The sequence below is a fragment of the Ascaphus truei genome, chromosome 11 (genome assembly GCF_040206685.1).
Source record: "Ascaphus truei isolate aAscTru1 chromosome 11, aAscTru1.hap1, whole genome shotgun sequence".
Classification (NCBI taxonomy): Eukaryota; Metazoa; Chordata; class Amphibia; order Anura; family Ascaphidae; genus Ascaphus; species Ascaphus truei.
In genome coordinates, this window is record NC_134493.1 from 25,395,276 (window position 1) to 25,413,786 (window position 18,511).

The following is an 18,511-nucleotide window of genomic DNA, read 5'->3' on the forward strand; positions in this document are numbered from 1 at the left end:
ATCCTTTATCCATAACAACAAATCATTACTTTGTGTTATGAAAGGTCGCATATTAAATCTTTATGGTTTACTTGGAAATCCTCTTTCCTAGCATTGTATAAATCCGTGAATTCCTGCTTTGTTTGCCATTTAGCCTATCCTGACTTCAAGCATGGTTTGAAGCTTGTTTAACACAAAAGATGATTGATGATACGGTAGCAAACATGTTTTACACTGTGTTGAAGCCATTGAATTTTCCTTTCATTTTAATTGACATATGAAAAGCAATTTAATGATGCGTTCACCTGTGGTGATTGAAAAATAGAATGGTGTTGTATCATATCAAACAAACAAACACATTTGGTGTTATGTACAGTGCAATGACACTTTTGTAGCACAATTTTTAATCTTTTGTCTCTTAATCAATGTATGCGAGTCTTTGCCGGTTAGGGATAGGTTACACAACGCCTACGTTATAGTGAGGTATGTAATAGTGCAGCTCTCTCTAAAAATATGCCACGTTTAAAACGGCATTGTTTTAAAAATCCCATATTTTTTTATTTATTTATTTAAATAAATCCATTGTGTAGTATTGGATAATACTTACAGAATTAAAAGAAAACATTTCCCCTCTCTTGATGGCCTTTTTAATGCATTAAGCTTACTTGGGTTGCTTTAGTAACCATTTGGGCAGCCATATTGGGTGACCTATAAAGCAGGATCTTTGCCGATCCATCACAGGAGAGCTGATCAAACGGAAGCTTAGATAATAACATTGCCTTAAAGTTAAGGGTCTGCGGCATTTATTAAAAAAAAAAAAAACATTTGCAAGAGCCAGTGGCCACTTAAAGTTGGTGCCACTTAAATGCCACTTAACTTTCTGCTATCTAAACCCGCGGCCATAGTAAGCGCGACACAGAGCCGCACACGAAAGCCTGTAAGGCAATGTGCACGGCCATAGTAAGCGCGATGCAGAGCCGCACACGAAAGCCTGTAAGGCAATGTGCACGGCCATAGTAAGCGCGATGCAGAGCCGCAGACGAAAGCCTGTAAGGCAATGTGCACGGCCATAGTAAGCGCGATGCAGAGCCGCACACGAAAGCCTGTAAGGCAATGTGCACGGCCATAGTAAGCGCGATGCAGAGCCGCACATGAAAGCCTGTAAGGCAATGTGCACGGCCATAGTAAGCGCGATGCAGAGCCGCACACGTAAGTCTATAAGGCAATGCGCACGGCCATACAGTGCACGGGCGCGACCAATTTTTCGCAAGGTAAAAACTTTTGATTTTATCGCGACAGCCGGGTCACATGCGTGGTTCAGCCAATGGGGGTGAAACGCTCACGTGATGTCAAGGGCACGCCCCAAAACATGGAATTGGAGCTGCTTTTGGTCCCGTCTCCTCCTACAGACCCCACAGGCCACGGATCGCCTGTGCTGCAGGCATGCAGTGGTTCCTTTTAGTGTTTGCATATATGACTACATCATAATAAAATGTATGTGTAGTTATTGCACTGTAACGAAGCAATAGCTAGGCATTTCTGAAAAGCACTTGGAGGCAGATTTATCATGCATGGGTATACATCAAGCGCACCTGATCCAGCATTAACTCCCATTGGCTTGAATGGGAGTTAATGCTGGACACGGTGCGCTAAATCGTACCAGCGCTTGGTGAATCTACTCCATAGAGCAGGGGTGCACAAAGTTTGTGCGCTGCACCCCTGTGCCTGCCAGCCCCAGCGCTAGCGCCTCCCCTTTAATAGGATCCAGCGTCAAATGCCGCCGCGGGTCATGTGATGTCACATGACCCCACAGCATCATTTGACGCACATTGCCACGGCAACGTGTCGCCAAAGACTAGGTAAGTGAAGTAGGGGACATTGCAGAAGCCTCACACGATTCACCCTGGCATTTAATTTAAATGTTCATGTTTTAATGTTGCACGTGCAACAGGTGGTTCGGTCAAAATGATTGAGCCACCTGTGCTAATATGAGAATATTCTTAAAGCATGGACTGTTGGAGGTACTTGAGGACTGGAGTTTAGAAACACTGTCGAACACAGTACTGAAATTAGCGGGGGCGGGTGCCAAATGTATAGATCCCACCTTTTAGACCATTTCTTTATTTGCTTACTTCGTGTGGTTGGAGAAGACATGCATAAGGAGAAAGTGGCTGATGGGCTATTCTGCCCACTGCTCAGAGGCTGGGCTGTAATGACTGTGGCAACACTGTGTTTGCTCTGAACAACAGTTGTATCCATGGTAGACAACACAGTAACCATGTGTCCCCCTACCACGGTATAAAATATAACCCTAGTAAGGCAGAAAGTTCCTCTATTTAGAAATGAGTCAGGTATTCCAGAGAATAGTTACATTGTGCATTGAAGGGTTCAATTACTGTAAACTAGCTTGTAGCTCCTACACATTGAGTGAAAGCGTGGGTCTCCTGCAGTCTGTATTCTCAAGACTTGTAGGTGGCTGTTCTAATCATATCCAATAACGATCTTTTTATACAACGCTGTCTTGACAGCTGGCGATGCTCTGTGGTATATTCATTCTTTGATCTCTTTTTCGGTCTAGTTTCATTAGAATATACTTCCTAAGGATTGAATTGATTTCATATTCACCTCTTTGAAGATGTTTAACAGGACAACACACGTGTTTCTTCAAAGCATCAGTACCTTGTACCAGATATAACATTTTATAAGTACATAATATAGCTTTTTCTTCCTGCTTTATTTTCTGGTGATGGGACACGTCATAATTTATTTATTTGTAAACTAGTTTAAATACTTGAGTTTCCTATGTTGTTCCAATTTCAGCTGGAGGAAATATTTCAAGAATGTTTCAGGAAAACATAAGGATACACTTAATATGATTTTTTTTTTAAATCTTGAATCTGATAGTTTGAGGTGAATATGGAAAATGTAATAAATAGCTGTTATCTTACATTAAAGTCTTTGGGCCCTATTGGGTATCCTGTAATGCCTTATTCCTCATCACAACATATTGAAAATAGGATTATTTTTCTGTGTAAGTAAATGAAAACGCCACTCTAATCAAGGTGCTGCGTGTGCACACGCATACACGCACGCCAATACACGCACACATACGTGTGTATATATACCTATATCGATCTATCATTCTTTGGAAAAGCCATTATCAATGTTTTGCAAATTCTTCATTTAGTTAAACAGAATATTATATTCTCATTCAGATAACCGCTTATTCATGTCTCAATATTGTCCTTCATTTTTACGAAAACAAAGGTGAATTTTTTTTTCTGTTTCCAAAACGTGTGTTGAGTACTCTTTACATGAAGCACACAATAATGAAATTCACATGTGTACATTATTAGTATATATGTGCATATATGTATATTGTTTATTTGTAAAGCACCCACATAATCCGCAGCGCAGTACAATGGGGGTACAGTGTTATGTATATTATGTAAACAAAATTACACACCAAATAGGGACAAAGAAGCGCATACCGATACAAAATATGGGGCCCTGCTCAGGAGAACTTACAATCTATATATACACAATATGTACATACATTTTTTATATATATATATATATATATATATATATATATAACACACCCACACCACACACGCACACACGTGTATCGGGCATTATTGCTCCCATTGACGTACAGCGCGGAGTCAAAGCTGGCATGATGTTTAACGTAAGATTTGCTGCAGCTACATTAAAGCAAATAGTGACACATGCACCATTTCCTTAACGCATGCATCACTTATTACTCTGTGCAACGCTGGCACATTAACGGGAGCAATAATGCCTGTATTAAAGCAGCAGTTCAAGCAATATCCTACATGTGTTTTTAAAAAAAAAAATCATTTCTGTACTATGAGAAAATACTTGTAGCATTTAAAAGGGAAAAAAAATTAAGAAATGTTTAATGTTTCTAATGTTGGAAGCATTTCCAAAGTAACAGCCCCTTCCCCTTCTGATAGGCTCTGGCTCTTGAGCCCCGCCCTCTCTAGCAGTGCACCAGTTGTAGCTAGTAACTGCCCAGTCACATGATATTGCGGGACTACATTGCCCACAATGCTGTGCAAGAACTGAATTAAATAACCCGAGCACGCGATCAATTACAGGAGAACGGCTCGATCTGCAGCTTGTCAGTGTGTAGATGTATTGATGCACACATTGAATGGAGAAACAAACAAAAAAAAATTATATATATATCAATCAACATGAACTGCAGCTTTAACGATGTGCACAAAAGTTTGACTTTTCCAAAAAAAAAAATTCTTCTGTAATTGTTTTACAAGCTTAAAACCAAAACACCAGCAAAAATTTTAACCAAAACAGGGAAACAATTTTTCGAGTCATAACCATAACACCAGTGAAAGTGCCCACCTGTAACCATTTACATGATGTGCAATGTTGTGACATGTTTTGGTTATCATACCATACATTTTAAGTCGCTGTCATTTGTCAATCCACTCCATTGTGAAATTCAGAATTAGTAGAAAAGCTTTTCTATTCTGAAGTGCAGTATAGATTTTCTTCCATATTCCAACAAAAGGTGTGATCATTTACAAATATGTATAATTTCATACAGGTTTTTTGCTTTATTCCTTAATGTTGAGATTCCATATATAATACTTCTATTCTGCTCCATTGTTACTTTAATACCCAGCCCATGACCAAATATTTTATTCCAGAATCCCAAAGAGTTAAAAGTTGGGGTTACCTATTCCTTGTATACCATGCTTCTCTCTTCCCGTTTCCTGAAGAGAGAAGGAAGGTATACCCCTCTCTGACTAACAAAGCTCTTGTTGTACATGCTCTTCTGCTCTGACTCTATTCACCTCTTTTCTCTAAGAGAAACCTGGCTTTCAGAACATAGCTGGTGGTCTCTATTTCTCTCTCTCACACATCCCAAGTGGCGGGGGTGAAGGAGTTGGTCTCCTCCTCCTCTTGCTGCTACAAATATCAGCTCAACCCTATGTTTCATTCTCTTCCTTTAAGGGTCACTGTCCAGCTTTTCTACCCTATCTCCACATTGCATTCCACTACAAACCACCTACCTCTTCAGCCTCTGCCTCCACATATCTCTCTGACTTTGAATCCTGACTTTCCTTCTTTCTCTCTGACTCTCCTATCCTTTAACTGGGCGACTTCAACCTTCATATTATTGATCCCTCAGTATCTTGCCTTCTCTCTCCTTTGGCCTCCACCAATGGACTAGTTCCAGCAACTAGAAGGATGGTAGCTAATTAGACCTGGTCTTTAAGAAAAACGGTTCCCTTTATGATTTTCTACATCTCCCTCATTCTGCTCTCTGACCATCACCGCCTATCATTCAATACCACTTATCGCCCTACCCCCTCCTACCAGCTCCTCTCGTTAGTCCTGAGACCTTCGCTCCATTAACCTCTTTGCTCTTACATCTACCCTAAACGCTCACCTCTCTTATCCCTCATTCCTCTGAGCCTGACAATCTTCTCAACTCTTACAACTAACTGTATTCCCTCCTCTTGATCTATTTGCCCCTTCTTGGCTTCGACACACTCATCCCTCTAACCCACGACCTTGGCTAAATTCACAAATACGCTCCCTTTGCACTTGCACTCGCTCCTCTGAACACCCGTGGAGGATATCTTACACAGGCTGATTTTCTGCACTATGAATTTCCTCTCACCCGTTTTAACTCTTCTCTCGAAGGCCAAACACTACTTTTCCCTCTCTCAACACTTCAATATCCAATCCACACAATTTTTTTCTGTATTTCACTCCCTCCTCCGATTTTCTCCTTCCACTTACCATCCTTCACTTCTCCTCAAGCCTTTGCTGACTACTTTAAAGGCAAGGTGGATGCTATCCACAATGAGATTCCTTATGTCCCTTCCCCCCTCCTAGCTGCTCCTAGCTAAACAACCTGCTTTATCTCTTGACTCCTTTTCTCCTGTTACAGAGCTTGAAGTTTCTAAGCTGATCTCTTCTCTATCTACCACATGCCCTCTCGATCATGTCCCCTCACACCTTTTAAGAACCCTTACTCTTATCTTAGTCCCCACTCCCACCCACATCTTCAATTCTTCCCTGTCCTCTGGTATTTTCTCCTCTTCCTTTAAGCATGCCGTGGTCACTCCTATTCTCAAAAACAACCTAGACCTTACATGCCTTACAAACTACCAACCTGTATCCCTCCTGCCGTTTGCCGCCAAATTGCTAGAACGTCTCATGTTTTCCCGTACGATCTACTTAATTCCCACCCCTTCTGTACCCTTTACAATCTTGCTTTCATACAGCTCACTCAACAGAGATTATGCTCACTGAAGTAGCCAATGAACTAAATGACGCAAAATCTCAATCTCACTTTCCCTACTAATCCTACTCGATCTTTCTGCTGCTTTTGATACTGTCGATCACTTTCCTTCTTATTTTAAACTATTTTGATATCCGCAACAAACCCCTTTCCTGGTTCTCATCATACCCCTTCCATCACATACTTTCTGTCTCTGTTGCCAACATATCTTTGTCTTCTGTTTATTGTTTTTTTGCTGTATCTCAGTGCTCTGTTCTGGATCCTCTCCCTTTCTCTCTCTACACACTTTCACATGCTGACCACAACTCTTTTGGTCTTGGGCATCTTCTCTATGCACATGATACAGGTATATTTATCCACACCTACACTCACTCATACAATACAGCCTCAAGTCTCGGATTGCCGCTTAGCTATATTCTCGTGAATGGCGCCCCGCTGTCTTCAACTTAATAGGTCTAAAAATGAACTCATATTTACCCCCAAATGTGGCCTAATATCCAATTTTCCATCATAGTATATGGTACCATCATCTATCCTGTTGCCAAAGCACGTTGCCTAGGAATGACTCCTCCTCCCTTGTCTTCTCCATTCACGGCATGGCTACAATGTGTAACTTCTTCCTCTGTAATATTGCCAAGGACCGCCCTTTCCTCCGTCAATCTATTGCTAAAACTCTAATGCATGCCCTTATCCTTTCACGTCAGGATTATTGTAACATACTCCTAACATGCCTCCCTGCCTCTCAACACACTCCTTTGCAATCTATCCAAAATGCAACTGCAACAATTATTTCACTTTCTCCCATAACAGTCTGCTCATCTCCTCCTTACATCCCTCTTGGCTTCCCATCAGATTTCAGATAACCTACAAAGTTCTCCTCTCTACCTTTAACACCCTTCACTCATCTGCTCCTTAATATACATCAGCGTTGATCTCTTATTATGCCCCCGCTCCTCTCCTGCACTCTACACATTGTCTGCTGTCCATCCCTTTCACCTCTTCTGCACTCTTTCACCTTTAACCTTTTTTCCTCACTGTTCCTTACCAGTGGAACTTCCTCACACTCAAATGGCAGATAAATCTCTGGATCACTACTTCAATGAAAAATACTTCATTGTTAAGAAGCTATCAAGCCTTTCTACTGTACATGCTACCACAGGACAAGGCTAGTACATTTCATAGTTTCACTGGCTTAAACATAAGACCCTTTATGTTGTCAATGGTAAAATCTCCCTTTCTCTAATCTCATTGGGTGCCCTATTGTTAAAGATGTAGCAAATAGTGGACCCGGCTGTCTTACCGTGTGTGGCCAATTTCAAAACAATGGCTGCTTTTCCAGCTTGTGCGTTGGGTATGTCCTGCTGCCGGGTGCAATCAGTTACATAGTTACATAGTAGATGAGGTTGAAAAAAGACGTGCGTCCATCAAGTTCAACCTATGCTAAATTTAAACAACAGATACTTTATCCTATATCCGTACTTACAGTATCTTGATCCAGAGGAAGGCAAATAAAAACCCCAGTGACACATCATCCAATGATATCTCATAAAGGGAAAAATAAATTCCTTCCTGACTCCAAAGAATTGGCAATCAGATTAATCTCTGGATCAACATCCTTCGCATGTATACTTATTTGGTATATCCCTGTATACCTTTCCTTTCTAAAAAGATGTCCAACCTTTTTTTGAACAAATCTATTATATCTGCCATCACAGTCTCCATAGGTAATGAATTCCATACTGTAACTGCCCTTACTGTAAAGAACCCTTTCCTTTGTTGCTGGTGAAATCTCCTTTCCTCCAACCTTAAGGGATGCCTCCGAGTCCTTTGTACTGCCCGTGGGATGAATAGTTGCAAGAACATTGGTTAAATCTGTAATTGAACATCCCTTGGGATGGATAATTCCCTTGCAAGAGCTTTTTCTTGTACAAAGATATATTTGTAGATGGTCATGTTGTCCCTTTTTGGACACCGATTTTAATTTGGTTCGTCAATACCTATTGAAGGGAAATTGCCTTAGATGGAATAAGCATCACCGTAGCTGTAAATTAAGAGATTAGAAATTGGTTAGACAGGGGGGGTGCATAATTGTTTTTATGTTTTTGACATAGAAACTCATCTAGTGGACAGTGTTGAAAATGGAAAGAACCCATCAACTCAAACAAGCAATGGCAAGAATAAAAGTGCACTTTGTGGTAAGGTTATATATTTTTTTTAAATCTCAAGTGGGCTACTGCTATAGGAACTTCTGCTGTAACCAGTGTTGTGAAGCCATCATAACACTAATGGTAAGGATATGGCCATTATACAGATGTAGCAGTGCTTACTATCTCCAGAGCCGCGGCTGAAAATGCAAAAAAACTCCGGAGACGGTATGTTCTGCAGTCGCTCTGGGGGGGAGGGAGGGGGTCAATGCTTCCAGATCAGACCCCTCAGAGATAATCCTCTAGCGCAGCGGCGGTCTCTGTGCCAAAGACAATGTCATGCTACATCTGCAATAGCATTTTATTGTTCTACAGTCCTGCTTACATGCTGCTCGATGTATTTGCGTCAAAGCAACATCTTTCTTGTAGGCTTCCTGGCAACGATTTTGCCAGCAGGCACTTTTATCTCCACGTTTGTCTCGGGACCTAAACCAAAGTCCAGGGCGGTCTTCTCTGGTAGACCCCCTCTGCCCCCCTCGGTTTTAGGTAAGCTTAAAAATCATATTGTTATCCAGGAGTATATATGATATGAGGAGTATTGTTCCAGATGTGTGGTATAGGCATGTATCTGTATGTTCCTCCTACCAATTAGATTGTAAGCTCTTCGGAGCAGGGACTCCTTTTCCTAAATGTTACTTTTATGTCTGAAACATTTATTCCAATGATCTGTTATTTGTTATTTATATGATTGTCACGTGTATTACTATTGTGAAGCGCTATGTACATTAATGGCGCTATATAAATACATACATACATACATACATAGCCCTATTCAATATGCTGTGAAGCAGTCTACCTAGATCAGACTTTGTGTCCAGCACAGGGAAAACTGTTTCAAACCATATGACTAGTACCCATGCTTTTCAAAACCAGGTTCTTCCATTTCCAAGACCATTTTTTACATCCAAGATTCTTCTTTACTGGTGTGCCAGCAGATCCGAATGCAAGTAATCGCATTATAAATCCTTTTGGCATTCATACCCTTTGTTGTGATGCTGTAGAAGTCAAGAGTATAATAAGGCTGTATAGCTAATGTCCTTTAGCGTTTTTCTTTTTGCCACATGGCAGCATCCCATTCTAATTCTGAACCTATTCTGTATAATGAAATATCTGTTTTATGGGTTTGTTATAAATACCTTACTGTAAATGGCATATAGTACAGTATAATTATGCTGCTTTTACAGCCACAAATGACTCCAGCTGTCCATTCCAATTATCTGTGATGTAAGTATCTGGGGCACTACTTCCTTTATCATTTCATTGTCCGCAGCAGAAGATTTACAGCAACTGCTAGTAACAGGGAAGCTGTGGCCGTTTAATGGAACTGTGTTATGTGTTCACACAGAAAAGCAGTTTTTAGTGAAGTGGCATATAGCCATTTTGTTCCCCGTTAAGAAATCTATTTCTATAGCTTAAAGCAGCACTCCTGCTTTCCTTTGTATATATATATATTTAGTGTTACAGGATTGAAGCTGGGGATCTCAAGTGTTCATTTCCGCTCCGGGACACCTGCTTCCCGAGCGCCTTGCCTCCATAGGGTGCGCCGGTCCCCGCTCCGGGACACCTGCTTCCCGAGCGCCTTGCCTCCATAGGGTGCGCCGGTCCCCGCTCCGGCTGAGCTGTGGGGCTGTTGAAATGGCGGGTTTAAAGCTCCCGTGTCACGCGGGCCAGTAGGAAGCAGTGACGGGCATCCCATGCAGCTTCCTATTTATTGGTTTGCATGACCAGGACCTTTAAACCTGCTGAGCTGCTACCGGCTCCCTGTACGGAGGTATCTATCCCGAGGAGCAGGGGGTCCCAGAGCTGAATCTAACGCGGTTCAGCTTCGGAGACCCCCTTCTTCCCACTTATTTAAAAAAAAAAAAAAGATTTGCTATTTTAAATGAGCAGCCTTTCTACACAATTGTTTTTTTTGGGGGGTTTGGGGGGGAGGGGTTGTTTACCCCAACCTTCATACATACAAAGCAGGGAGTCCCGGGAGCCTAACTGCATTAATATCATCTCTGGTGACCCCATGGTCCCCGAGATATACAGTATAGCGCTAAGGTTAGTGCCAGTACCATCATCTCTGGGGGAAACCAAAATGGTGGCTTAAATCTCCTGCGTTAAACTGGCCAATAGGAACCCGCGACGCCACCCATTCCAGCTTCCTATTGGCCTGCTTGACGAGGGAGCTTTAAATATGAGAAAGTACTGTTGTTTCCTTTCCTTTTAAGAACTTCGAGAACCAGGGGGTCCCCTAAGCTGAAACTAATGGGGTTCAGCTCTGGCAACCCCCCTGCTTCTCACCCATGTAAAGGGGAAAAAAGTGGAGGGGGAAAGGGGTGAAATACACCTTTAGTAATCATTTGATGAGCATAATGTTGGACTTGAAGCTAAGATCCTATTCATACGTGTCTAAGCTTTCTGATAATATATGTATTTCTATGTAGCACTGACGGTACGTACACTGCTGTACATAGCACTAGCAGTACATAGACTTTGCTGTACTGTACATACTGTAGCACGTTATAATTTAAAAGCTCACATAAAATAAAATCTAATTGTTGAAGTCCAGTCCACCACGACTTAAATGGCATTGCCAACAGTCTCCTGGGCATAGGAATAGTTGTCCCACATTAAAGTCTAGCACCTTTTTCTTTGTCCCACGTAGCGGTTAGATTTGTACTCCTATCGCCTGGCATAAGAGGCCGAAGCCCATGTGGTGATATTGTGTTTATAGTTATCCAGCACGTACAGTATGCATTGCGCAAGAATTGCATCCTTGCATTTCTCATTCCAGCTAATCAGGGTTAGATCCAGTTTGCTGGACATATTTTAAATATCCAGTTTGAATTCAAGCAGGAATGATCTGATCTCCTATCTGGTCAGTGGTTTCCAACCTTTTCTTGGTTAAGGAACCCTATAATTATATTGTGAAATTCTGTGGAACCCCGACCCTCTCTAATAGCGCGTCTGAGATCAGATGCATTGTAAGGAACCCCAACCCTCTCTAATAGCGCATCTGAGATCAGATGCATTGTAAGGAACCCCAAGCCTCTCTAATAGCGCGTCTGAGATCCGATGCATGTAAGGCTCCGCTTATGGCGACGGCGACACGACCATTTTGGCAAAACAAGTGCATTGTCGCTGTCGTCGGCGCTTATAGAGCACGCGATGGCGACGGAGTGACAGGGCTACCAAAACTCTGGTTGTCACTGATATTTGATTTTTTTTCCGGCAACTGTTTCCCCTTGCGACCAATCAGGAGCGCCGTGCCTCTGCCCTCCCCCTTTTGTGACATCACTGGCCTTGTAGCCAGCGACGTCTCCTAAACTTAAAATATAACTTTCGCGACCGGTGACGTAATTGGTTGCATCGCCGGCACTATAAGCGAGGCCTTAGGAACCCCAACCCTCTCTAATAGCGCGTCTGAGATTTATTTATTTTATTTATAACTTTTTTTTTTAACAGGAAGTAATACATTGAGCGTTAACTCTTGGTTTCAAGTATGTCCTGGGCATAGAGTTATGATGACAGATAAATGGTTACAAATACATTGTTACGTTAAGGGAGCCAGGTTATACAATATATATACAAGGCATTGCATGCACAGTGAGATAATGTTATAGGCGTGTGTAACACTTACAGACCAGATTAAAATGTGAGGCAGCTTTAGTTTTGAAAGAACTAACACTGGTGGCGGCTGTGAGTCTGCGGTAGACTGTTCCAGTTGTGGGGTGCACGGTAGGAGGAGGAGCGGCCGGATACTTTGCTGAACCTTGGGACCGTGAACAGTCTTTCGGAGTCAGATCTCAGATGATGAGTGCTGCATGAGGTAGGGGTGAGGAGCTTGTTCATGTAGGCAGGTAGCTTGCCCAGAATGTATTTGAAGGCAAGACAGGAGAGATGAACTTTGTGCCTACACCCAAGTGATGACCAAACTAGTTCTTTGAGCATTTTGCAGTGATGTGTGTTGTAGTTGCATTGGAGAACAAAACGGCAGATTGAATTGTAGAGGGTATCAAGTTTGCTAAGGTGGGTTTGGGCTGCCGTGCCATGAGATCAGATGCATTGTAAGGAATCCCAGCCCTCTCTAATAGCTCGTTTGAGATCAGATGTGTTGTACTGTAAATGCTTCTTTATGTGGTACCATTTTCAAATGACCTTAAAATTGCTGTGAACCCTTTAAGGATACCAGGGGAACCCAAGGGCTCTTAGGAACCCCAATAAAAAAATACTGTGTTTGGTATTTGTATTATTCACAAATGCTAGGTTTGCTAGTTAAATCCAATTCATTGAGAAAGATGGCTAGTTTGGGAATTAAAATATCATGAAATTAATACATTGTTTGATGGCAGCTTTTTACTAATGTATACTTTAACAAATAAAGGTATGTGTTGTACAATTAAAGCTTTCAAACTAGTTTCTCAGTATAAGTTTCATTTCTTCCCAGAACATGGTTAAGTCACTTCCCAAACAGCTCAAGTCTGTAATTTTAATAAGTGTGCAGATGTACATGTTAAGATAGGCTACCCTAGAAATTAATTGAAATCAAAGCACGCCTTTAATCTGATATCGCCTCACTTTATCATTACACAGATGAACAGTAGCCTTAAGCCCATATTGAAGACACTGACACCATACATATTTAAAACCAGGGCTAGAGCACCTGCCAGTCATTATTGGTAATGTAATTCATGAACCTGAAAATAGTGTAAGTAGGAGACACTAACCATAAAATGTCAAAGTATACACACACACAATCTGTGTGTGTATTTTATACTTGTCCTGTATATTATACAGTTTGGTGCTACTATAGCGTGCAGTCTACTTCTACTGTTCTACTATAGCGTACAGTCTACTTTATCTACTAAACAAAGGAACAATATGTTATGTATTGGTTTTTATTATACTACAAAGGAACAATATAGCTCATTGGGTTGTATCGATCAACACTTCGTATGTAATTAAGAAATTGTAAAAACAAATCTTCTGCATCCTTTCTTAGCACTTTCCAGCAAGTGTGATTGAAATAGATAATTAGGAACGCCTCTCATTTTCTTCAAAACGCGTATTTTGGCATCCAACCACGACCTTTCAATCCCTTGCGTGTTTGCTCCCGACACTGGATCCACGTAAATTTTCTTGATGGTTCACCGTAAAATGCCTGTAACCGATGGCATTTAAATTTCCATATGCAGGCCACTCATCGGAATGCATCACTGAACCAATTTCGCATTCCCGCTGAATAATTGGTATCGGACAGTCAACTGATGCACAGTCAAGTGACTATAGGATTTCAAATGAGGGTTAAACTGACAGAAGTAGACCACAGATCACCGGTAGACTGCATGCTATAGTAGCACCTACAGTTTTTTGATTCTTTGTCAATCCTTGTTCCTAGCTTATGCTCATTGCTTAAATAATTGTTCTACAGTTGCAGCGGCCGTTATTCGAACACTTCACGCGTTGTATACATGTCATGACGCGGGATGTCTTCCAACCTTCCCGCCTTAAGATGCGAGTGCAGAAAATTGCATTTTAGTGTTCTGGTTTTTAAACATCTGAAATTGACACAGTAGCACAGTACTGTACACATTGCAATTCATTCATTTCATTGCACCCAAAGAAACAGAATCCATGAAATTCAACAAAGCAATCGCGATAAGCGCGGGTGCCTGGGGCGATTGTCCGCATTCATGCTGCGTGGAGTAAAGCAGCGCACGCGAAAACGGCGCCGTGATTTGTTCGAATAACGGCCGCTGCAGCTGCACATGTTATTTATGTGATTATAATTAAGCCTGGAAACTTGCTGCCTCCTCATGCAGAGTTTAGCATTCGTTTTGGCAAACGTGCAAGGGGATCAGTCAGGCAAAAAATGTTGTTGCCTATAATCGATGAATGGAAAACCTCAAGAACATAATCATCTTACATCAAAAAAAAACAGCAGAAAATGCATATTGTACAGATCAGTTTTTTTTCCCCTCTTTAAAATTGCTATCATTCGACAACTACAAGGAGGGAACACATGTTCCGTATACTTAAAAATGTCGTTTTCAATACATGAGGTAAACGCACCTTTGAGATGACGTGTGTTAACTCCCTTTATATCGAGTAAAGATCTTCACGGTCACATTCCTGTTGTCATTAATGGTTTCATCATCGGGAAGCTAGGAATTATTCTCTTCAAGTGGACCTATCATTATTTTCGGCAGGTACAGGTATTGATCTGGGAATGAATGATTCTTGCACATGTTAAGGACTCTTCCGAGAAGAACACTCCCAGGCAATCTATAAACACAGCCATATGGGACCCCGCTGATTTCAAGCAGCCGAGTTCATTGAAAGGTAGCTTATCTTCTGCAGAGCGACAGGAATGGCTCCGTTACAAATGCTCATTTCAATTGAAACTGAACATCCTCACAAGCCTTTTGGTGCCTTTTAGAGATTTTTAACGTTTCTTTGAAGCTTTCAGGAACTATACTGTATGGTACAGAAGAAAGGTGGCTAGGGAAAAACTTGTACGGATGTTACATTGCTCCCTGTAATGCAAATCGTTACATTTTAAAAAGCGCTAAATATTTTAGATAATTTTTCTGCAGAAGACTAAAGCTAAATGTGATGAATTAGCAATGTAATCCTTATTTATAATCCTGTATGCCAACTTTTTCTCAAACTTTTTACAGGGCTGTTTTTGTGATGCAGTTTGGGACAAATGAACTATTGTTATTTAACTCTTTGCTAGCCATGTTCGTTTGGATAGCAGCAAAGAAACCAACACCGCATGAGGTTCATTCATCCTGTCGTTCTCCTTTGGTCTCGTAAAACCTGTTGGGTAGTCTTCTCCATTCTTTACCATTTCAGTGAAGAGATACTGGCTGCTACTGTATTTTAATTGACCACATTCCTGCGTCAGTTTATAAACCTTTACCCATTTCTCTGGTAATGTTCCCTGTAAGCAGGGAATATTCTTTTAGACCAGTGGTCCCCAATCTTTTTTTACATTGCACTATTACCCTGGTAGAAAATATTTTTCTGTGAACCCCTAATTATAAATCTCATTTCCTGCTCATCAGACTATTGCTAAGAAAACTGGGCGATCCCGGGCCGTATATTGTCCTGAGTACGTTGGGGGAACCACATGCTTAATAAGGCTCAAAACTGGCCTTATTTGCTGTCTGCACCTCAGTGTTTGCAGACGGCATGGGTGGTATAGCTGTCATTTACTGCGGGAGCTTCCAAAGTCACGCCCCACAATACTGCTGGGAATGCAATGCATTGTGGGGAGTGACTTTGGGAGCTCCTGCTGTAATAGACCGCTAGACCACCCCACCACGCTGGGGTGCAGTTCGGCATCTTCCGAAGTGTGCAGTATCCACACGGGCTCGGGAACAAACCCCTTGGAGACACCTCTAGAACTCCCTGTTGAGAATCCCTGTTGTAGAAACACTTAAGTGAATAAAATCAAATGGAACAAAATGTGATTTAGAAGCTATTTTTCATGTGACACAGCCAGAAACAAGCAAAATGTTGCATACAAATTCCCATGAGCCACGGTTCTGTTGATACATAGACCCCATTGTGTACACACAATTTGCAAATATGTGTTTTTTTGTGTGGTATGAACAGCGCCCTATCAGAATGTGTGTACAAATCAGTACACTGGGGGAGAAAACAAGGGGATTTTAAGGAAAATAGAAATTGTAATTAAGTTTATCTTGACCCATTTTTTGTCTGCCCGCAGCTTATGTGCCTATATTTGCTAACCTTCATATCACAGCTTGTTAAAGTGTTTGAGACATATCGCTTTATTCACAAATATTTTGATCTTCATTAAAGTCTTGCATTCTAAAAACAGTGTGTGACTAATGCGATAAGTTAACACGAGTAAAAACTGAGTTACAAAGAAGTAGAAATCTTGCTTGAGGGGGATCTGGTATTGCACGTGGTAAGATTTCTTAGACAAGCCTGTGGCAGGAAAAACAAATTAACAGAGAAACACACATACAAATTCAGTAAAACCCAACATTTTGGCATTTATTAACCTTTTCTTGTTACTTGGATCATGCTGCATAACAACCTATTTCTAATATTTCATTTAAATGGGGGGTTTGAGTTGCATATTGTGGTCAATCTATGACAAGTTTGGCTAGCACGCCAGAGTTACCACAGATCAGGCAGTATACAGTAACCCAATTACAGTTCTCTTCTTTTTTTGCGAGAATCAGCAGCTATTCAGCTGAGGACATAGCTAATTAATCTAGAATTTAAGGCAGCAAATCATGTAGCTCTGCGTGCTTTTTTTAAAAATGTATTTTTGTTATTAGATTAACGCAGGGGGTCTCCGGAGCTGAACTGTGTTTAATTTCAATTCCGGGGACCCCCTACGTCCAGAGATTTGTCCGTGGAGGGCGCCAACATCTCTAGAGTTTAAACGTCCTGGTTATGTGGGCCAATAGGAATCCGCAACGAATGCCGTCATGGCTTCCTATTGGTCCGCGGGACATTTAAACTCCTTCAGAGATGCCGGCACCCCCTACGGAGATATGTCTGGAAGCAGGAGGTCCCCGGATCTGAAAGTAACACAGTTCAGCTCCGGGGACCCTCTGCGTTAATCTTGTAATAACAAAAAATGTGCTACATGTTTTGCTGCTTTAAGGTTTGCCTGATCTGGGATTACCATGGTGTGGTCACAATATGTAACTAAAAACCCCAGTTTAACTGAAATAATAGAAATGGTTAAAAATGTGCAGGCTTTTATGCAAAATGAACGAAGTAATAAGTTAGGGTTAATAACAAGGAAGTTGGCCGTTGGTGAATTTGCATGTGTGCCTTCCTTGGTGTGTTTTGTGTTTAGCTTCTTTGGGTCACACCTCAACAGCAGTCCAGTAAATGATGAGAAAGATTGTAATTGCAGTTTGTACTGGCTGAGCTTACCCCAACATATGGAACAATATAATGGAACCACTTTCTCCGGGGCAACCAATGCATTGCAAAGAAGTTGATATACAACACGGATTCCCTAGAAATAAAATCAGAAAAACATAACACCCACATGTGCAAATATTATGCTTTTATTAGCCTGCTAGGAATTTAATACATAAAGTTCTACATTGTTAATATTATGGGTTTGTCATCTATTCTAGGTTGGCTAGTCTTGCCTATGTACAGAAGGATAGGCCCAACGCCAGCCTGGAGCAGACGATACTTGGTGTACTGTATGAGCAATTTTTGATAGTAGCCTGATATCTCCAGGTATCTGCGTTTTAGGGAATAGCGTTTGTAGAAGTAATTCCCATTTCTGCTGTTAAATTTAATCTTGCATGTATATTCTGTAAATTATGCAATGACATGTTAAGGATTTATCCCGTAAAAGAAACGCATATTTTATTTCCCCTGCAAATATATTTGTTACTGTTACCGGAATCTGCGGAATCCGGCTCAGTCTTCTATTCAATAGTCTCTGAAGCAGTCTCCTCTTTCCTAGGAAAGCTTTAAGACCTTTTCATTTGCATAAGTCTTGCATCTTGCCTAACAAGGAACATATTGAAGAGGAGCCGTAGACGGGCTTTGGTGCTTTGAACTTCTAGCACGTTGGGTATCAGATGAGCAGCATGTGCGTTCAGGCAAAAGGGTGTGTTATTCTCTGGAAAAATGGCATCAAAGGCAAAATGTGAAGTGCCACATAATAGACCCTGAATAATTTGGCAAGCCACGTTACAGGCACAAACATCAATTATAGACGTTAATTGTTTTATAATGAGAGCACATTTCCTTGGAAAGCCAGGGAGTGTATTATTTTAGCAGAACTCAAACTGCTTTCCTGTACTGTATTTCACCAACTAGTCTGTGGTTCTTTGCAAACTCCATTAACTTGTCAGCAATTGACAGATGCTTACAAGTGCATACAGGCATACCCCTGTTTAAGGACACTCACTTTAAGTACACTCGCGAGTAAGGACATGTCGCCCAATAGGTAAACAGCAGCTCACGCATGCGCCTGTCAGCACGTCCTGAACAGTAATACCGGTTCCCTACCTGTACC

The 18,511-nt window shown here is 41.4% G+C and overlaps 1 protein-coding gene across 14 annotated transcripts in view; it reads left to right on the plus strand.

Moving 5' to 3' along the window:
* The window catches only part of CLEC16A (C-type lectin domain containing 16A), a 304,859-nt gene that overhangs the window by 167,385 nt on the left and 118,963 nt on the right, over positions 1 to 18,511 (plus strand). For 10 of the 14 annotated variants that reach the window (XR_012787369.1, XM_075565357.1, XM_075565356.1 and 7 more), the window contains one exon: positions 8,392 to 8,475. The exons of the other annotated variants lie outside the window; for them this stretch is intronic. Coding sequence is in view for 9 of the 10 variants with exons in the window: in XM_075565357.1 (XP_075421472.1) it covers positions 8,392 to 8,475 (84 nt within the window). In the remaining variant the exon portion in view is untranslated. The remainder of the gene's footprint in view (positions 1 to 8,391; positions 8,476 to 18,511) is intronic. 14 annotated transcript variants of the gene reach the window in all.